This window comes from Nannobrachium achirus (assembly GCF_963921795.1).
Source record: "Nannobrachium achirus genome assembly, chromosome: 18".
Lineage (NCBI taxonomy): Eukaryota > Metazoa > Chordata > Actinopteri > Myctophiformes > Myctophidae > Nannobrachium > Nannobrachium achirus.
Genome location: NC_137825.1, coordinates 40722492 through 40742531, shown reverse-complemented (window position 1 = coordinate 40742531; position 20040 = coordinate 40722492). Strand labels below are relative to the sequence as shown.

Genomic DNA, 20040 nt, shown 5'->3' with positions numbered 1-20040 from the left:
CATGCTGAAAATAGCCGATAATAAGCTCACAACATAGATATGCTATTTTCAGAGCACAACACCGTGAGTGCCACCAAACGTAAAATGTCTTTTGTTTCAGTTCTACTGGATCTCTTGTCCACTAGTCCCTCCCTAACATTTTAGTCTAGTTTGTGTTTGTTGACGAAATTGTCAATATATTTAGTCTTAGTTTTAGTTTTTTTATTTGGTCAGGTAGTCAATGAAAATCTTTCTTTGTAGTTTTAGTCTCGCGCTCTCGCCCTTACAGTAATTATCCTGTTTCTCACTTGTCTGTTGTGTCTGTCCTAAGTGAATTCACTTTTGAATTCCTGGTATCCCACCGTTATCTTTGACACACACACACACACACACACACACACACACACACACACACACACACACACACACACACTATGCCCACCCTTGCCCTCTCAAAGGTCAACCCGTTTCCATGGATGGGGGGCGTAATTGGTGCGACCAATTATCCTCTCCCCCTGCCCCCTGCTGACCTGCCAAGTGGTTCCTAGCTGCTCAGATAATAATGATGATGAGACCAGGAAGCAGGGAGAGAGTTGGGTAAACAAGAGCCCCCCAGCCCCGCCAGCAAATCTGTTTTTATTTCCCCCGTCTTCTATTCTTTCTTCCGACACTTTCTGTCTTTTTCATCTCCTTTTTTTTGCTTTCTCCCTGACCCACCCTATATCACCCACACCCACACCACCATCACTTCCGCTCCTCCCAGTCATTTACTTCTTTTCGTTTTTTTAGGCCTCGGTCTGGCACCCTCTCTCTCTCTCACTCTTTCTCTCTCTGCTTCTGTCTTCTTCGCTTTCTTCTGTTCTCCAGCTTTTTCTATCCTTTCTTCCCCTTCTCATCTTTCTCCCCTTTTTCGCTCTTCCCTTTTCTCTCTCTCCCCCTTGCTATCCTTCTCTGACTCCCAATTCTCTCACTCTCCTTTATTTCTCTATTTCTTTCCTTTTCTTTTTCTGCCTTTCTCCTTTAATCTCTGCTCTCTACTCTTTATCTCTTCCCTTTTCTCTCGTTTCTCTCTCTCCCCTTGTCTTATCTCAACTATAATTCACTGTGTGTGTGTGTGTGTGTGTGTGTGTGTGTGTGTGTGTGTGTGTGTGTGTGTGTGTGTGTGTGTGTGTGTGTGTGTGTGTGTGTGTGTGTGTGTGTGTGTGTGTGTGTGTGTGTGTGTGTGTGTGTGTGTCACTCTGTGGCTGGCATAACTCAGAACGCGTCCGACCAAATGTGACTCCGAGGTGTGCAGTGCCGAATGGCAATTCGACCGACCAATGTTTTTTCCAAGAACCAAAAAAACACAAATATCTCTGTCTGACCGCGGGTCTGAGAACAGCAATTTTGTGTTCAGGAGATGGGTCAGCTTCCCTGAGTGGCCAACCTGAACTGTCCGCTTAACTGATTGACTGAGCTTCACGTAACATTTCACCGCGCAGATTCGTCCACGATTTGCCATCGGAAAGCATCTGTTGCCGACAAGTTGCCGTCGGCACCTTGCGAATTTACATGAAAATAATCCCAAAGTCGCTTATTATAAGCAGACCTGGCAACACACAAATCAGCACAAAAACAATGTTCTAGAGCTTTTGCATAGTCTGTGCCAACTAAATGCCACAGACTGCCAGCATGAAGGAGTTGGAAAGAGTCTCTTGTAGTTTTGTAAATGCGTTTCGTATTTAAGTGTACAGCACTTTAGTTCAACGCTGTCGTTTAAAATGTGCTCTATAAATAAAGTGGTTTGGATTTACTTACCGCATCCCTCCCTTTCTAATCGAACACCCCTTGCCTCCTCCTACCTATATTCTCTCCGTCTGTCACTCTCTCTCCTTTTCTGTCCTCCCACCCCCCTAGTTCTTTTTCTTTTGTCAGTTTCTCCTCTCACCCCTGCCATCGTGGTCACCCAGGGTCAGGTAAATGGCCCTAATAGACCAGATGGTTATTACATTGGTATGAAGGCAGAGTGTGGTGGGGCAGCCCGCCTGCCAATCCATCTTCATCCACTGATTGGCCTACGTGACTCTGGGCACTTCACAGACATTTCTTAAGAGCTCCACTGGATTCCTTACAAGTGTGTGTGTGTGTGTGTGTGTGTGTGTGTGTGTGTGTGTGTGTGTGTGTGTGTGTGTGTGTGTGTGTGTGTGTGTGTGTGTGTGTGTGTGTGTGTGTGTGTGTGTGTGTGTGTGTGTGTGTGTGTGTGTGTGTGTGTGTGTGTGTGTGTGCGCGCATTTGATTGCAGTGCCATTTTTACCCCAATTCTGAATGCCCTCTCTGACTGATTAGCCCATACAGACAGATAAATGAGCAAACGTTTACAGAAGTATAACGTCGATGTAGGGCAGAAACCTTGTGCTGTATCTTTAGTATTCTTCTTGTTTTATTGTCATGCCCTATTTAATATTTTGTCATATGATGGTATATCAGCTGCTTTGTGCACATCCTGGAAAATAAAGTCCCTGCAATTATTCTACGTGCAATTGCTTTTATTTCCCTTAATTTTTGTTGCATATTAATGGAACCGAATCTGACCTCTTTCTTCACCTCTTCTTGACTATGTTCTTGAACATTTTTGGATTCCTCATTTTATAGCTTTAAACCCCATCTGTACCAACGGAAAGGTTGATCTCAATAAATCAAGTTCTGCGTGTCCTGTGTAGGTTTCATATCTTTGAAATGCTATATTCTCCAAACAATTTTGGAAATGTTAAAAACACGTTTAAACATTAAAACCGTTATTTGCATTTAACTCATTTGCGTTTCCCGAGTTTTGGGCAGTTTTTTGAAAAGAGAAAAAAAAGTTGAAAGATTATTTTTGGACCTATCTACTAGGCATGATCGCGTCGCGATCGCAAAATTGCATGTTTGACCCCCATACCAACCCCATCTTTCAAACATGGCAGCCATGTTTGTTTACATTTGAAGAAAACATAATGGCTGCTATCTCATGAATGTCTGATTTCCAAGCAGATTTTTTAGTTTGAAAGCTGTGAACGGTGTGCACTCACGTCACGTGGTGCGTGATCTATGCATGGGCGTGCATAATCCGTGCACTATGAATTACATGGAAGTCTATGGAGACTTGTGGCATCTAGGGACTTTGGCAGCCATTTTTAAAATGCAGCGAATGAGTTAATTTATCAATCTTTTCTGGTTCCCTTTACACTTGTACTTTACTACCCTTTCCTTTCTCCTCTTTTCTCTCCCCTTTCTCCTGCTCTCTCCACTTTTCTCTCTCCCCCCTTTTAATAATTTCTTTTCTTTTCTTCTTTCTCCCCTTTTCTAGTTCCTCTTACACATGTTGTTCTCTCGTTGAAGGGGGCCTCCTGGTGTGTCTGGTCTAGGGATGGGACGATATGAACATTTCATATCACGATTATTGTGACAAAAGAAATAGCGATTTACGATATTATCCTGGGGCGGAACATTTGCCAAAAAAATGTCGATGTTGAGACACTTTGTGAGCTTGTAGATCGGCTATTTTTTGGCAAAGACATTTGGTAGAGAGTGAAAAAGAGAATGTATCAGGACAGGTATGTATATTATAAGTACCTTTTACCAATTATAGAAGGTTTAAGTGGTACCGGATATGCAGCTCGGCAAATAAAGGTGAATTGATCCCAGTGCATGACGGAGGACGATATCACAATAAATTAAATCTCCACAATACGATTATCTTGAGTGTTTTTTATCACGATAGACGATAATATCGCTTCTCATCCCATCCCTACTCTCTCCCCTTTTCTAGTTCCTCTTACACATGTTGTTCTCTCGTTGAAGGGCCTCCTGGTGTGTCTGGTCCTTCAGAGAGTCTAACCTGTTCTGTTGTTGGACTGGTCTTTTCATGACTCTGCGTAAAAAGCTCCAGCTACTTGTCTGACCTGCTGTAACGGTGTTGCGTTTAATCTCTTGGCAGCGTGCACGTCCGAGGTGGAGAAGGTGTGTAAGGTGTCTGAGGAGGAACATCTGCAACCCTTCAAAGACAACATGGAGCTGTTTCTGAGCCAAGGTGAAGCAAAACACGCACGCACACTCAGTCTCACTCACACACACACTCTCAAACTCAAACACAGTCCTCTGCACCGACTAGGGCTGTCACAATTATTACATAATCGTCTAATCGTGATTTTCTTTTAATAATTGTGATTATTTTTCATAATCGTCATAATCGTTTCCATGTTAAAAAATGTTCATATATTTTTTTAAAAAGTCAAAAATTGTGGAAATAGCAGATCTACAAGCTCACAACGCGTCGCAAGCTTGTAGATCGGCTATTTCCACTATCAATGTTCTTTTTGAGCGGTGGTCACACAGTCTCCTATACGTGGCCGTGTGTGTGGGTATGTATGTATGTATGCGTCCGTCCGTCCGTCCGTCCGTCCGTGTGTGTATGTAGCCTGCAGTACCTTTTCTGACCACACATGTTAACTCTTTGAGTGCCACCTTTTCACCACTAGAGGGCGCCCAATGACCAGAGAATTCTACTTAGACAGTGCTGGTATATGCACAAAGCCCTGCAGCCATGACTTGCCTGAACACTTTCCTTTGTGCATGTACAGGAAGAGGATGAAGTTAGCTATTGGCTACCAAGCATTTTAGAAGCCCTATTGTCGGCCATTTAGCCATGATTAAACCTTGCACACCTCATGCATGGGAGAAAAAACAGAGAAAATGAGCTCTAAAGATCCTGGATTGCATTGGAGTGGATGGTAAATATCGGCGGCGCGCCGCTCTCGCGGGCCGTGTAAACAGCTGACGGATTTAAATTTTTTTTTATTTTTTTTATTTATTTTTTTTAAGCCGAACTAGTTCGGGATCGGCACTCTGGTACCCGCAAATAAAGCCGAACTATTTCGGGATTGGCACTCAATGAGTTAAGGGAGGGGCACTGTTCTTCAGGCCAGGCCAGGCACACACACATGCGCGCGCGCGCATGCACACACACACACACACACACACACACACACACACACACACACACACACACACAGCCTCCACCGCTCAGTTCACACAAGTGTGATTTTTTAAGCATAAAGTTGTCAAATATGTCAGTAATTTCTTTGTATATTTAGGTTATGTGTCATATCTACCATGTGCAACTTCAAAGCCAAACAGAAATGTAATTGTCAACGACAAAAACACAATTAAATCGTTAATCGCAATTATTTGAGTGACAAATAATCGTCATGTAAAATCAAATGTCATAATCGTGACAGCCCTAGCACCGACTGATATCTTGTTGTCTTTCTTGGTGCAATTGCCCCACACAGTACATGTGGACACGTTTCAGAAAAATCTTTTTGTTTAGGTTCATTGTTTTGTTTAGGTTTTCAGTTCAAATAACATGAATGATTTTCATGTGTGACATGCAACATGATTAAATAAACTTGAGCCCTCGCCTTGTATATACAGTAACTAGTGGTAATGACAGCTTGCGAAAATGAATGATCTACAAAGCGACACCTCGTGTGCTCTTAGATCTGCCGTTTCATCTACTTTAGATTTTTGACTTTCTTAAGTGCTTGTCTTTGACATGCCCAAAATAGGGTCACCAAATTGAAAGTGCTTAAGCCCAGGATTGTACACATTTGATATTTTTGTATTACTCTGAGAGAAACAAAACATGAATCAGCCTCCCGTTATACCAAAATTCTGTCAATATATTAATACACGGGGCGCCCGGTGGCCTACTGGTCTAAACGCATACCATATAGGCATTTGATGCCTGGCGGCGTCGCCGGTTCGATTCCCGATCCGGACGACCTTTGCCGCATGTCTCTCCCCATCTCTCCCCCCGTTTCCTGTCAGTCTACTGTACTATCCAATAAAGGCATAAAAGCCCAAAAACAAATCTAAAAAAAATATATATATATATTAATACACTTAACCGTAGCACATTGATCAGGCGTCCTGCTGTGAACAGCATTGGGGGTAATAGTTGCACCACACCTCTGCACACAAAGACCGTGAGTGGCGCTTTTTTGGGTGGGTTTTCAATCGTAACACTGTAAAGACATATATATATAATGATAATAATGACTTGAATTGATTTAGTGCCTTTCAAAATCCCCCAAATTAAACAAACTATTTGCCAATAGCCTGAGTGAACAAGTGTCTCTTCAGTGCAGACTTGAAAGAGTACATACATACACATATAGTCACGACCCAATTAACACTGGTAAAGACGCAGATACACATACAGTCACGACCCAACCTTGGATCAAAGACTGAGACACGCACACGTTCTCTCATTTACATTTGTAAGCCATCACTCCTGGGAAGCGGAACAGAAGGAGGACATTTCTGTCACGCCCTTTTGGTAGACAAACAAACAGACAGACACCAGTGTGTACTGTACCAAAATGTACACGCAGAACAACAAACACAAAATCGGACGTGCCGTTTCTGCAACACACCCACACGCTGAAACAAAGACACAAACACACACACACACACACACACACACACACACACACACACACACACACACACACACACTTGTATCATTATACTTCTGAGGACATCCCATTTTAGGATGGCGATTTTAAAAAGAATATATATATTTTTTTTTCTTATCGATTTAAAATGTTTTCCACAATCCACAAAAGACAAGGACATACCCTTAACGAAACAAACAAGGATGGTCGAAGACCCCCAAATTGACACTTATTAGCCCATGGACCCCCCCCCCCCCCCCCCCCCCCCCCCCATTTGAAAATGTATGCCAGGGACCCCTATAAGAGAAGATGTATACGGCTCTAGCAGTGATTCTCAACTATTTTAATTTCAAGGACCCCCAGTTTGACATGCGTTAGGATAGGGACTCCCATTTAATGGCATTTCTATCTCGGGTCCATTTGGTTCTATTTGTACACTCTCAGAGTTACAGACCCATAAGGGTCCATTTGGTTCTTAACTATCATTTAGCTGGGGACCTCCTGGAACTCCCTCAAGGACCTCTCCTGGTCCCCGAACCCCACTCTGAGAACCAATGCTGTACTGTACATGGGACATTTTGGCCCTCACAAGTTTAGTAATACAAGTACACACACACACACACACACACACACACACACACACACACACACACACACACACACACACACACACACACACACACACACACACACAGGGGCGTCACACCAAATTCTGGGCCCTGGGTACAAGGATTCACTGCGGGCCCCCCATGAATGTTAACTATTGAAAAATAGCAGATATACTGTACAAGCTCACAGCGCGGCACCGAGTGCCGCGTTACGAGCTTGTAGATCTATTTTTGGAAAAAAATTAAAATGTGTTTCCATGTCAGTCGTTCTCAAACATTTTCATGTCAAGGACCCCCAAGATGGTTATGTATTTGGCCACGGACCCCCATCTCAAAATATTTAGTTCCAGGGGACCCCCCCAGAAGCAAAATTTGAGTTACAAATGTTTGCTTAAAAAATACATATATTCAAAGATTTGCACACATTTTCACGACTTTTCAAAAATAGCAGTAGCTTGTATATCTGCTATTTTTCAATAGCTAAAGTTACTAGAGCCCCTCCACCTTGGGCCCTAGGAACTCAGTCCCCCCCCCCCCCCCCCCTTGTGACGCCCCTGCACACACACACACACACACACACACACACACACACACACACACACACACACACACACACACACACACACACACACACACACACACACACACACACACACACACACACACGGTCTCACACTCTCACACAGTGGTGCTTGTGGTCTGAAACCATATGACACCAGCACCAGGGCTTGAAGATTTGTGGCGAGGCTGCTCTCACTTAGCCAGGCTGCAGACTTTTGATGTTGCAAACCCCATTGATGTTGCCATCCATGTGTTGTTACATAAAAAGCCTGTACAGTACGTTTACTATAGGGTACCTTGGTTAGGAATTCAGCTTTTCCCTCTGTTGTCCTGCCAGAAGCTCGGCCAAAAAAGTCTGAAGTATCAGGGTTTACTTTTAACGCATTTAGACCGGGAAACGCATTATTACTCGTTATTTGATGACTTTAACTATTAAAAAAATAGCAGATCTACAAGCTCGCAGCCGCACTGCGAGCCTTGTAGATCTGCTATTTTTGTGAAAATTTGTGCAGGTTTTTGAATATTTTGACAAGATTCTAAATCCTTCTAAGGTTTTGTCAGTGGTGCTCAAACCTTTTCATGTGAAGGACCCCCAAAATTATATGTGGCCGCGGACCCCTGTCTCAAAATATTTAGTTCCAGGGACCCCCCCCCCCCAGAAGCAACATTTAAGTTACAAATGGTCGCTTAAGATTTTTCAAAAATTGCAGATCTACAAGCTTGGGTGCCGCGCTGTGAGCTTGTATATCTGCTATTTTTTCCATAGTTAAAGCATTAAATCGTTCTAAGCCTAAATGGGTTAAGGCCTTGTATATGAATCTGTGATATTTATTAGGTTATGTTTGGTTCGGCGGCAGCCTTGATTGATTGATTGGCTGCCTGATTGATTGTGTTTCTGCTTTGCTGTTATTGCATTACTGTTTTGTGTTTGTCGGAGACGTGGCTGAAGATTGAAGGTTCTCTTATACACATCCACATTCATAAGCATTGCATTTAATCAGGTTCTTTTAGCTTTTCATTTATTTTCTCTTGTAACGAGAGACGGCATGAATGTACCAATAAATACACAGTCTGACGGATATGTATTTGTTTTGGTTATGATTTGCAATGGGCCTTATTCCATTTTGCACGTCATGCTGTGGATGTAGTGTTGGATACACTTTTGTATCCCGTCTACTGTAGCCTGTTCAAATGGGGGAAAGCCCATTCTACTATATTCTCTTTATTTCTCTTAAGCTGAACCGGTTACATACTATATATCGTCACTGTCGGGCAGTAACCTCATATCTCAGTTTGTCATATCTCGCAATGTAAAGCACTGCTTCATCATACAAGGCCGTCGCACAAAAGTAGTGAAAACAGCTGATCTACAAGCACACAGCGCCTCGCGGTGCGAGGCGTTGTGTGCTTGTAGATCGGCTGTTTTCACGAGTTTAAATCACTTAAAAAATGATAAATACAAAACAAACGGTTTTGGACACACAAGGTTTCCACCCGACAACGACGATATACTAATGTATGTATCTCCGTATTCTAACTTTGTATTAATGCCCCAGGTTTTGCCTTAGTTGCCTTACAGTAGTTACTCTACAGTGTCACACAAAGGAAAACATAGCAAGTACATGTGCTATTTTTTTATTTGAAGTGACGTACAGTAACAGTTTTGGACATAATGGTTACCACCTCCCGATAGCAATGATACATTTAGTAGACCAGAGACCCCCAGGGGTCTATACTTGGCTCCCCCTCCTTTTTTCCCTCTACACAAGGGGTCTTCAACAGGGGTTCCGGGACCCCTAGGGGGTCCTCAGAGTTACTACAGGGTTCCTCCAAATCTATGTGCGATACAAACTTTTTATCTTCTTTTTTATATTAACCACTTGAACCCTAACGTCCATATTCTGAAAACTTTAGCCAAAAATAGCATATCTACAAGCTCACAACGCGAGGCGTTGTGAGCTCGTAGATCGGCTATTTTTGGCAAGGTTTGGTGTAGAGGGGAAAAAGAGCAGACTAAGTACAGAGAGAAAGGTCAAGTTTATTAAGTATTGGTTTAATGTCTGAAAACACAAATTGACATGAATCTAGAATACACAGATGATCGTGCTGTCAAACGATAAAACTTTATGGAATCTATGAAAAGGTTGTGGGGGTCCCTGCTTCATCTCTCTCTCAACTGTTGAAGACCCTTGCTCTACACTAAATCACTTCGCCGATATACAGTATAGCTGGCCTACAAGTTCGCAAACGCATCACAAGATTGCAGATCTGCTATTTTCGTTCAAACTTTCGCCCCCTTGAAGAGGGCCGCTATAGGCTTCGTGCGGTTAACGTCTTAGTGTCTTTTTCGTTTTTTTCCCCCAGCTTAATTGCAGGAATTCAGAAAAAAAGAATTCCTGGCATTCTCTTCCACTTGTTTCCCTCGAAGGAATTTCCTACCTCTTTAACCATCAAGGAATCAACGTTGAGATAAATGCCACCCATTGGCACGAATGTCACCTATTTGGGCGGCATTATAAATCAACATGACAGATGCATCCTGGGCAAATTGTTGCTGTGTTGCTGCCTGCCTGGGAAAAGCGGAGCGGTCTGGTTGCCATTAGCCACTCAACAGGACGCGGTGCCGCTTAATGTGATTGTTGGTCGGATCCGTGGGGATACGAGCACACAGGGCATTTTGTAAAGAGAGAAGAGACGTGACACACACACACACTCTCACGAGTCAATCACACAGGTGTTAACATGCACATGGACACATATTTGGATAGTAAGACAACTAAGTAATAATTTGAACTTTGACAATGTAAAAATGGAATGTCCATTTTTAACCAGTGAAAACACATGCACTCCTCCTCTTATTCAAAGATTACTATACTTTCCAGACTCATTCACGCCTGATTCCCCCCTGCCGACCTCAAATACCCCTGCTTTGACCCTTAGGACACCCTGTATCATTCCCACCGTGTCCATTAACCTCACAAGCTGTTGCACAGGGTGAGCAGTCTGAGCACAGGTTTCGTTTAGGATGGGAGTAGATGGGCTCTGCTGACTGTCAGAGTGCGAGAGAACCAACACCATTAACACATGGAAAGATAACAATTAAACCTTCAACTATTATTTTCCTTGGACATGACTCTGTTCAATTATAATAGATTTTTTTTAATATATGTCCACAAATGGATTAGTCTAATCAACACTTAATATTATTTATTACTTAATATTGCCTAATATTCGTTATTTCCACGTCCGTTTTACCAATTATAGAGGGTTTAAGTTCTACCACATATGCAGCTCGGCAAATAAAAGGTGAATTGATCCCAGTGCATTACGGAGGATAATTTCACGATAAATCTAAATCGACGATTATTGTGCGTGTTTTTTATCACGATAAACAATAACGATTATCGTCCCTAGTCCCAAGGCCACTAGGCCAGCATAGTGATATAATGCTCCCATCTGGTCCTTGGTCTGCCCCATGGCCAGAGGATCTCTCTAGGGAGAAGCATCTGTACTAGATGCTCCAAACACTTTAACCGTCTCCTTTCCAGTTGATACAGAGATTGTACAGTGGTGTCGCACACAACAAATATGGAAAATATCAGATCTACAAGCTCTCAATGTGTTGCATCACGTTAGGTACAGCAAGAGACAACAGAGATGTAAATAAATGGGAGAGATGGAGAGAGCGTAGAGAGATTTTCACCTGCTAGGTTTAACTGCTCTGTTAACTCATTGATTGTGAGGAGTGCCACACTTTACTACTGTATTGATTTATTATGCACATGTACCCTAGCATCCCTATTCTGTCATAATAGGTGAACATTCGAAAGCAGGCACACTTTCATCACCGTTAGAAAGGATGGGACCAAGTACAGACCCCTGGGTTTGATTTGATTTGTTAAATATTTTATTAGACAGAAATGTAAAAACAGCAGCAAGTACAGTCAAACACTTGGTCTAAAGGACTAACACCAAAAAAGTCATTGAGGCCTTGTTTCCATTAGGTCCTACATATTCAATTCATCATAAAATTCAAAATCATTACAATGTACAGAGTAGGAAAAGGGGGGGGGGGGGTAAAGAAAAAGTCACCTGTCAAAGGGAGAAGTGATAATTACCTCCCCCTTTGGCCTCCTGAAAGGTGAAATTTCAGGGCTGTTTTAAAGTAAGCCAGTGAACCACATTTTTTGAGGGATGGGGTCAAGGCGACCCCGCTCAACAAAGTATATAGGGTTTAAACGAATATTTCACCACCAGAATGACTATTATCAGCCTTGAGTTCATGGATAATGTTTTGTTGGTGTTGCGTTCCTTCTCGGTGAAAGAATAAAACAAAAACTCTTAACTCCATTTTCTCGAATTCATCAAGTATTCTCTTCATGTTTGGCTTCTTCACTCACCGTGGCGTGAAGGAATGCAACACAAACAAAGATCCTCCGCTGAGTAATTAATGGGGAGGGAAAAAAACTCATTTTGGGTGTGAAGTATTTATTTGTGGTTGACGTCCACTGCTTTTAGTTCCACAACCTTAACCCATTTAGGCCTAGAATTAGAAGGATTCAAAAGACACTTATAGAATCGGGTCAAAATTCTAATGTTCACGACTTTTCAAAAATAGCAGATCTACAAGCTCGCAGCGCGGCACTCGGTGCCGCGCTGTGAGCTTGTATATCTGCTATTTTTCAATAGTTAAAGCATGAAATAATGATACACAAAATGTGTACCCGTTCTAAATGGGTTAAATGAGTTCCTCTTAAAACCACAGTGTAATTGGTAAATTTCATCAACAATAATGAACCACAGTATTCATTATATTTATGTTCTTATCCATTGTGACCCAGTTAGATAGGCATACTCTACTATAGTAAGGAGGACAGTAATGAAGTACATTTACTTGAGTACTGTACTTACTAGTAAGACGCCTCAGGGCGACATGCAACCTCGCCCAATTCTTGGCTATCTGGCCAGTGATGTATATCGGATCAATTACCCATATATGGAGATATAGAACATCCCTTTTATGCCCATACATGGAGATCCCTGTCTGAACTAGCCACACAGATGGGCTGTCTTCCTCCATATTATGGGCATTCCCATATGAAGTCCTGTTAGATATTGGCTTAATATTGATGACATCAGGGATCTCCATATATGGGCATAAAAGGGATCCTGTTAGAGTGTTTCATCTAGGTATCACAACATACAATATATTTTATGCCCATACATGGAGATCCCTATCTGAACCAGATATGGGCCATGTCTTGGCCATCTGGCCAGTGATATATATGTTACAGTCATTTTGGGTAACTCAGTGAGACTGTGGTAAGAGTGCTCGTTTTGTAGTTCACCACACACTAATCACCACCAGATGGCGACGCAGCCATTCAATAGTGAAGGCGCTGACGTCACTCGTTTGCGACTCTCTTTCTTTATTTACTAGCCTAGCCTAGCCTAGCCTAGCCTAGCCTAGCTTAGCCATTAGCTCCATTGTAGTTACTTGGACAGGGCGTTTATCGTGGGCTTGCCCAGGCCTTACGGCCTGGGCATAAATATAACGATTGCATTCACCACGGCTTCGTAACTCGCGCGGCGCTCCGCCGGCCGCGTGGCCCTGGCCCGCTCTTCGCGGCCACTCGCGCCTGCGGCGCTCGGGGGCGAAGAGCAGGACCAAGGTCCGCTGGCCTTCGCGCCGCTTGCAATGTCGTGGACAATTGAGTGGCTCCGCCTGGAGGACGTTGTTGTGGCGACCGCTTGTTCCGCCCCGTGCGGCACGGCAAGCGCTCCGTTTCTCTATCTCACCGTTTCTCTATCTAACCGTGACATATATATATATCGATGACATCAGGGATCTTCATATATGGGCATAAAAGGGATTCTGGGGAATACCCATATATGGACTTTTACATAGGTGATGTCACCTGCAATATCACCTGTGATGTCACAGTGATGTGTCAAGGGAACCACAGTGTCAGGCGTGACCTTCAGACATACACGGAATACGTGGACAAGGTGTGCCTGACATCACAGTGACGTCAGAGCATGGTGTCAGAGTGGCAAACCCATAGAGTGTAAAAATGTGTACACGTCTACACGCGGACAAGCTGTGACGTTCTCATAGTAAACTCGCTTGAGTATTTATATTTTTTACTGCACTACACTACTGTAAGTAAAATGTTGTACTTTTGACTCCACTACCAGGCTAGATTCCTAGGGTTGGAAAAGGTGCAGTATGAATTATCCATTTAACACTAGTTCAAATATTGTGAAAAACTGAAAATGCCACATCTATAAGCTTGCATTGTGAGCTTGTTGTTATTGTAACTTTTTTTTTAATATTTTTGGAAAATCTTTCAATTTGGGGAGGAATGTCTACATTTTAAAACAGCAATGCATTGATATTAAAAAAGAAAATGTAGTTTGTAATTTGTACTTCTGAACACTTATGACTAAGCAATACTTTCACTTGTTGTTAAGTCATATTTTACCATTGATCTATTCTATACGTTGACTTAAGGGCTGGGGTACTTTATCCTCCACTATCAAACATATAATTTTCCAAATGTCTGTCTGTCTGTCTGAGTGAGTGTCTGTCACAGCGTTTCTCCTCAGTGGCTGGAGCAATTGATCTGAAATCGCATCACCCCATTAGCATATGAACACACCTGACATAACTGTGAAGCCCGTTTGTCACTTTCACAAATCATATGCTAACCCTAATCCTAACCCTACATTTTTATGGTGTATCTATTCTGCATCTAGCTTGAGGCATATCTATTCTGCATCTAGCATGAGGCAACATGTTTAACCAGCTGTGTGTGTGTGTGTGTGTGTGTGTGTGTGTGTGTGTGTGGGTGTGTGGGTGGGTGGGTGGGGGGGTCTGTTGTCTGGCCCTGTTACAGATTTTGTCCAAAAATCATGCAGATCGGTACACAGTATCTCTGTAGCCATTAAACGAAACGGGTATTTCTTACATTGATGCTCCTACATATTATCATGCAAGCACCAGTTAAAGTTACTTTCCATCCCTCATATACTGAGTGCACACCCCATAACCCACACACTGCACATCATTTCAGAGCTCATATCTTTGAAAGGGTAAGGACTAGTGTATGATAGTTTTTGGAAACGGGCTGATAAAGAAGAGAGGAGATGGTTAGAGTGAGAAGGAGACAAATTCGACACATTTTCACTTGAAAATCAAGCAATCCTCCTTGAACGGCGTGGTTGTTCAGTACGACAGACCACGAGTCCAGCTTTACACGCTCTGCTGCTTAGACACGACAAGGCGACAGGCTGCGAAATGAAACGCAGACCTCATTTGACAGCCAGTCTCATATTTCCCTGCCAATCCGTCACCACAGACTTCGTTTAGGCGGCTAATTTCATATTCTGAGGTCACAGCTAACAGTCGTCACAGTTGTTGTCAGCTGGCCGTGAAACCCCGCCGCACAAATTTAGTTAAATTAGTAAAATCTAGTTAGTTACTCATTTTTACATCCCTTTCTGCATGTCTGCCCCCCTCACTATCTCCACATTCTTTCACATGCCTGCGTGCAGAGAGCTGCCTTCTTCTCTTTCCTTTTTTTTGGTTGGAGACGGAACTCTTTATGTATACCAAAAGAAGTTCCCCGGTTGCAGCGCACCCACCGTGAAACCCACCATGCTACACCAAAGTGAAAGCAGATTCACAGCGGAGCCTCTGCTTTGGCGGGGATCATTTTAGTTTTTAATGTTTTGATGAGTTCTCCTTTTATCTGTGTACCCAAATTGAATGTTGAAAGATGTTACATTGGCACACGGCTGTCAAAAATTCAATATTACCTCATACTGTACATTTACAACAAATATATATGCTCATATTGTATCCATCAGGTGGAAATTTTTCAAACCCATTGAAAACCATTGTTATTTTGTCTCAATCTCTTGTCATTCAGCCCACAGACACCTTCAACCTTGTCAGTCATAGTTATTTTGGACATAATATCCTTATTTTGGGCATGTCGTTTCCAAATTCTTTAAAAGAATAGCCTATTTACACACTCATAACGTGGCGCGAGCTTGTAGGTCAGCTATTTTGGCCACGATTATGTGACAATGTCAAATGTGACATTGTCAACAACTATAAAATATTAATTTATGAAACTGCTTGAAAATATTAAACATGGATATACAAGGTTTCTGCCCAATAGCGGCAATAGTTAAGCATAATATTGCTATGACTATAATTAATGATTGTTTGTTTTTCTGCAATAATATGTCTTCAGTATGTCTCTTTTTCTCCCTTCCAATACATTCTTTCATGTGCCCTGGTGTGCACATTTCTCCACAACATCTTTTTTTTTTGGGTGGTGGGGTTCTCTTTGTGTTTATTATTCTGCTCAGGGTCTGTTTCTGATTGAAGCCTAGGCCTTTATAATGTAATACTTCCACTGTTGTTATTGTTTCTCCCTGGCTCCAAGACTCTCACGTACATGGTACTGTAGCTGTATGTATGCACTACACAGACATTTCTACCAGCGTTCCCAGATTTGAGAAATAAGCAACCAGGTCTCTGAAAACGGGCCCAAGAGAAGCGACTAACACATGAGCACTTAAAACCAGTCGTGTGTTTTCTACCATGTGTTCTACCATGTAACGCTATATACGTAGTATATATAGTATTGCGTAGGTCACTGTTAACTATGGAAACCGGCACATCCTGTCCACGTATCTCTGTCTGTATGTCACACGTCCCCTGACACATCACTGTGACATCACAGGCTCAGAGCAGGGATAGCGCCTGATACTGTGGTTGCCCTACAAATCACTGTTACATCACAGTTGACATCACAGTCAGATACTCAGAGCAGGGATCTCCATATATGGGCATAAACAGATGACATCACAGTGGTGTGGCTGGTTCAGACAGGGATCTCCATGTATGGGCATGAAAGGTATTGTATGTATGATGTCAGATGTGATAGACGTCATAGGATTTTCACATAATGAATAACTGAGTAGGTCTCACAGCATGTCTCCATATATGGGTAACTGGTCCAATATACAACTGGACAGACTGCAAAGACATGGCGCGACCTCGCCCTTTTTTCTTTTTTTTTTAAACATGCTAGCATACGACCACGCACGTGTCATGCAGGGAATGATTATCGTTTCCCTCAGAAAAAACCTAGAACACACCACTGCTTAAAACCTTGTTTACATCGCATATTTGAAAATAGCCGATCTGCAAGCTCACTGTGAGCACACTTTGAAATATTTTAACATCACAAATCTGGTGGGGATATGTGGACAATTGCATAGTTTAAGGGTTTAAGGGTTCTTCACATGAAAATGTTTGAGAAAGCTACTAGAAACACAACAACCACTACATTACAATATATTTACAAGCGACTTTACAGAAGAACAAGCATTGGGCTTCGCTTTAAGCGGACATGGCAACCCTGATTTCTACACAGGATTGGTTTCTCTCACGGCAGACAGACAGCGAGGCCCTGTTCACACAATTATAATAATATATAACTATATCATTATGTAGTTACAAAGGGCCCCCGCTAATCCAACCTGACAATGTCTTGTCCAGTTGCGTGGTGGTGTCAGTGGAAAGTACCTCACTAACATCCCATGGTTCAGATGGATATTATTTACATCAGGGATACCATTTTCTATCCCTGCGGGGGACCCCAAATCTACACTATAAAATCCAAACCAAATGGACTCTTGTGGGTGCATTTGGTTCCATTTGCGCACACTCTGAGTTACAGACCCGTTAACTGCTTTAGTTTAGATGATACTAAACTTTTGTTTAGCATGTATGTAGTAAAGGGATATTTCACTTTCAAACATGTTTGAAAGTGAAATATCCCTTAAAGGAGTAGTTCACCCCCAAAATGACTTTTTGGAGCTGTGTGAAGCACAGGCTCCCTATACGTGGCTGTGTGGGTCTGTGTGTCTGTGTGTCTGTGTGTGTGTCTGTGTGTATGTAGCCTGAACTTCCTAAACTTCGGCACGCTACTAGTCCCACAGTTTTGCCACCACACACTCGCGCCATATGTCAAATCGACCGGCTTACTCGGGAATCGTGGGCTAGTAACTTGCTAAGAGGAAGGTTCAATAGTTTAATTGATATTAATTTATTAGTGAATTAATTTTCCCCATTGACTTATAATGGGAATCGCAAAAACTCACATTCAATTATTTGTCTCTCGCAAACCATAGGGGCTAGAGTTTCAAGACTTGGAGAGGAGGTTCATAATGATTTCAAGGATTAAATAAAAAATAATTGTGTCATTTGGCCGCATGGTGGCGCCATAACACCCCACTTTACGTTTTGGCCTGTAACTCTTGAACCGTAGGTCGGAAAATTAAAAATATTTTTTCCCTGGATTCCTTGGGTCATGACGCATCTCCCCATATAGGCCACGCCCATTTGCGCCATGATAGATTTTCCGCCATCTTGAATTTTCTCCAAAACACACTTTTTGCTCCTTTTCCTACATATTTTCTTCAAATGTCACAAAGATCGGTACACATGATCCACACACACACACACACACACACACACACACACACACACACACACACAGCTCCACTTCACACGGGTGTGATTTTTTTCTATTGATTACTCATGCATACATAAATTTGATTTGAGTAAATGTACCCCCATTGATTCCGGATGGTGACCCGTTTCGAAACGGGTCACCATCCGAAATGAATGGGGGTAAATTTATTGTTATCACATTTATGTCTTAGGAATGTGACAAAAAACTAAAAATATTATTGAACTCTACTCTCCATGGCATGAGTAATCAATAGAAAAAAAAGTCATTTTGGGGGTGAACTACTCCTTTAAAACACTGTATCCAGGGGCACGGTGGCGCAGTCGGTAGTGCCGTTCACCTCAGAGCTAGAAGGTCCCGAGTTCGATTCCCGCTGTGGGCGTGTTCTCTCCTCCATGCCATCAGTGCCCATACTCTAGGTGGGGCCTTTCTGTGTGGAGTTTACATGTTCTTTACATGTCTCCCCACATTCATGTATTTTTTTTTTTTGGAAGCATGTGTCTGTAAAGTAAACATGAATCAAGGCTTTTGAACAATGATATTGTCAAATCACTGACTAAAGAAATATTATCCAGTTGTTGTTCTGACTATGTAGTTTGATTAAAGAACTTGGATCATTAAGGAAATTAAGCTGTAGGAATTTATATCTCTCGTCGTCTTTTAAAGATTAGCATGAAATCAGTTAATGATTTTTATTTTTATTTTAATCAGTAGAGGAGAAAGGTTGACCTCTTTTTCAAATTCCACAAAGCCAAAAAACTGAAACAAATGTTGGTAATTATATCTTTCCTCTGTGAACTATGAACACGAAATTGTCTTAATGAATACTGATTTTAAACAATGCAGGGGAAGGAATCGCTGGTTGAACAAATTCTCTTTAAGCCCAAAGACCAATAATTAGCTACCAACATTCCTGGCATGGTTTCACTGCCTGTGATGTCTGATTAATTACCTTGTACCAACAACAGACAACACATGGCCTTAAGTGAGTGTGTGTGTGTGTGTGTGTGTGTGTGTGTGTGTGTGTGTGTGTGTGTGTGTGTGTGTGTGTGTGTGTGTGTGTGTGTGTGTGTGTGTGTGTGTGTGTGTGTGTGTGTGTGTGTGTGTGTGTGTGTGTGTGTGTGTGTGTGTGTGTGTGTGTGATGTGCGCGCTCAAGCACAGGAGCTTGTGGGTGTCTGTACACACATGCATGTCATCACAAGAGAGAGTGAGTTCAGAAGGTGCAAACGATACTTAGGCACCCAGTCATCATTGCTCGTTGGTCTGCTCTAAGTTCTTCTGTAAAGTGTGTACAGTATGTTGCATGTAGGATTAGGAATGTGTGTATACAAGAACGGTGGAAGTACATAGATTTCTTTTCATGCTTTGGTATTGCTACTGTAAAAGTACAGTAGCAATACCACAATATGAAAATATATACGGTTAAGTAAAAAATCTGCACGTATACAAAAGTATTGACAATTGACATACCTAACAGTGAGTTGAGCGGAGTCCCTCAGAGCTCTACGCGAGTGTCTCTTCAGTTTTCTGTTACAGTATTGTGGGGAAAGCTTTTGCGATAAGCTTGCAGCATAACACGTGAGCTTGTCGATCTGCTATATTCAGCTAAAACAAATCCCCACAATACGGATGCTGCAATTGGTTATTGCATTAATAATATAAACTAGAAAAAAAGAGCCCTTTGCGGGTTTGGCTACTTCCATATGTGAAAGTCCCCTGTACCCCCACACAGATACAGGACCAGTGGACAGCTGAACATTCAGGATGCATTCAGGATAGCTTGACGTGTGGGTCTGTGTGTGTGCCTTACACACAGAGAGAGGTGTAACATTTATGACACATACTGTAAATCAAGGTCA

At 42.3% G+C, this 20040-nt stretch overlaps 1 protein-coding gene across 1 annotated transcript in view; it reads left to right on the top strand.

Annotated features, from left to right (window-relative positions):
* The window catches only part of fmn2b (formin 2b), a gene marked incomplete at both ends in the record, with an annotated part of 121970 nt that overhangs the window by 91606 nt on the left and 10324 nt on the right, over positions 1 to 20040 (top strand). Inside the window, one exon of the mRNA XM_080747426.1 lies at positions 3935 to 4027. Within this exon, the coding sequence (XP_080603552.1) occupies positions 3935 to 4027 (93 nt within the window). The remainder of the gene's footprint in view (positions 1 to 3934; positions 4028 to 20040) is intronic.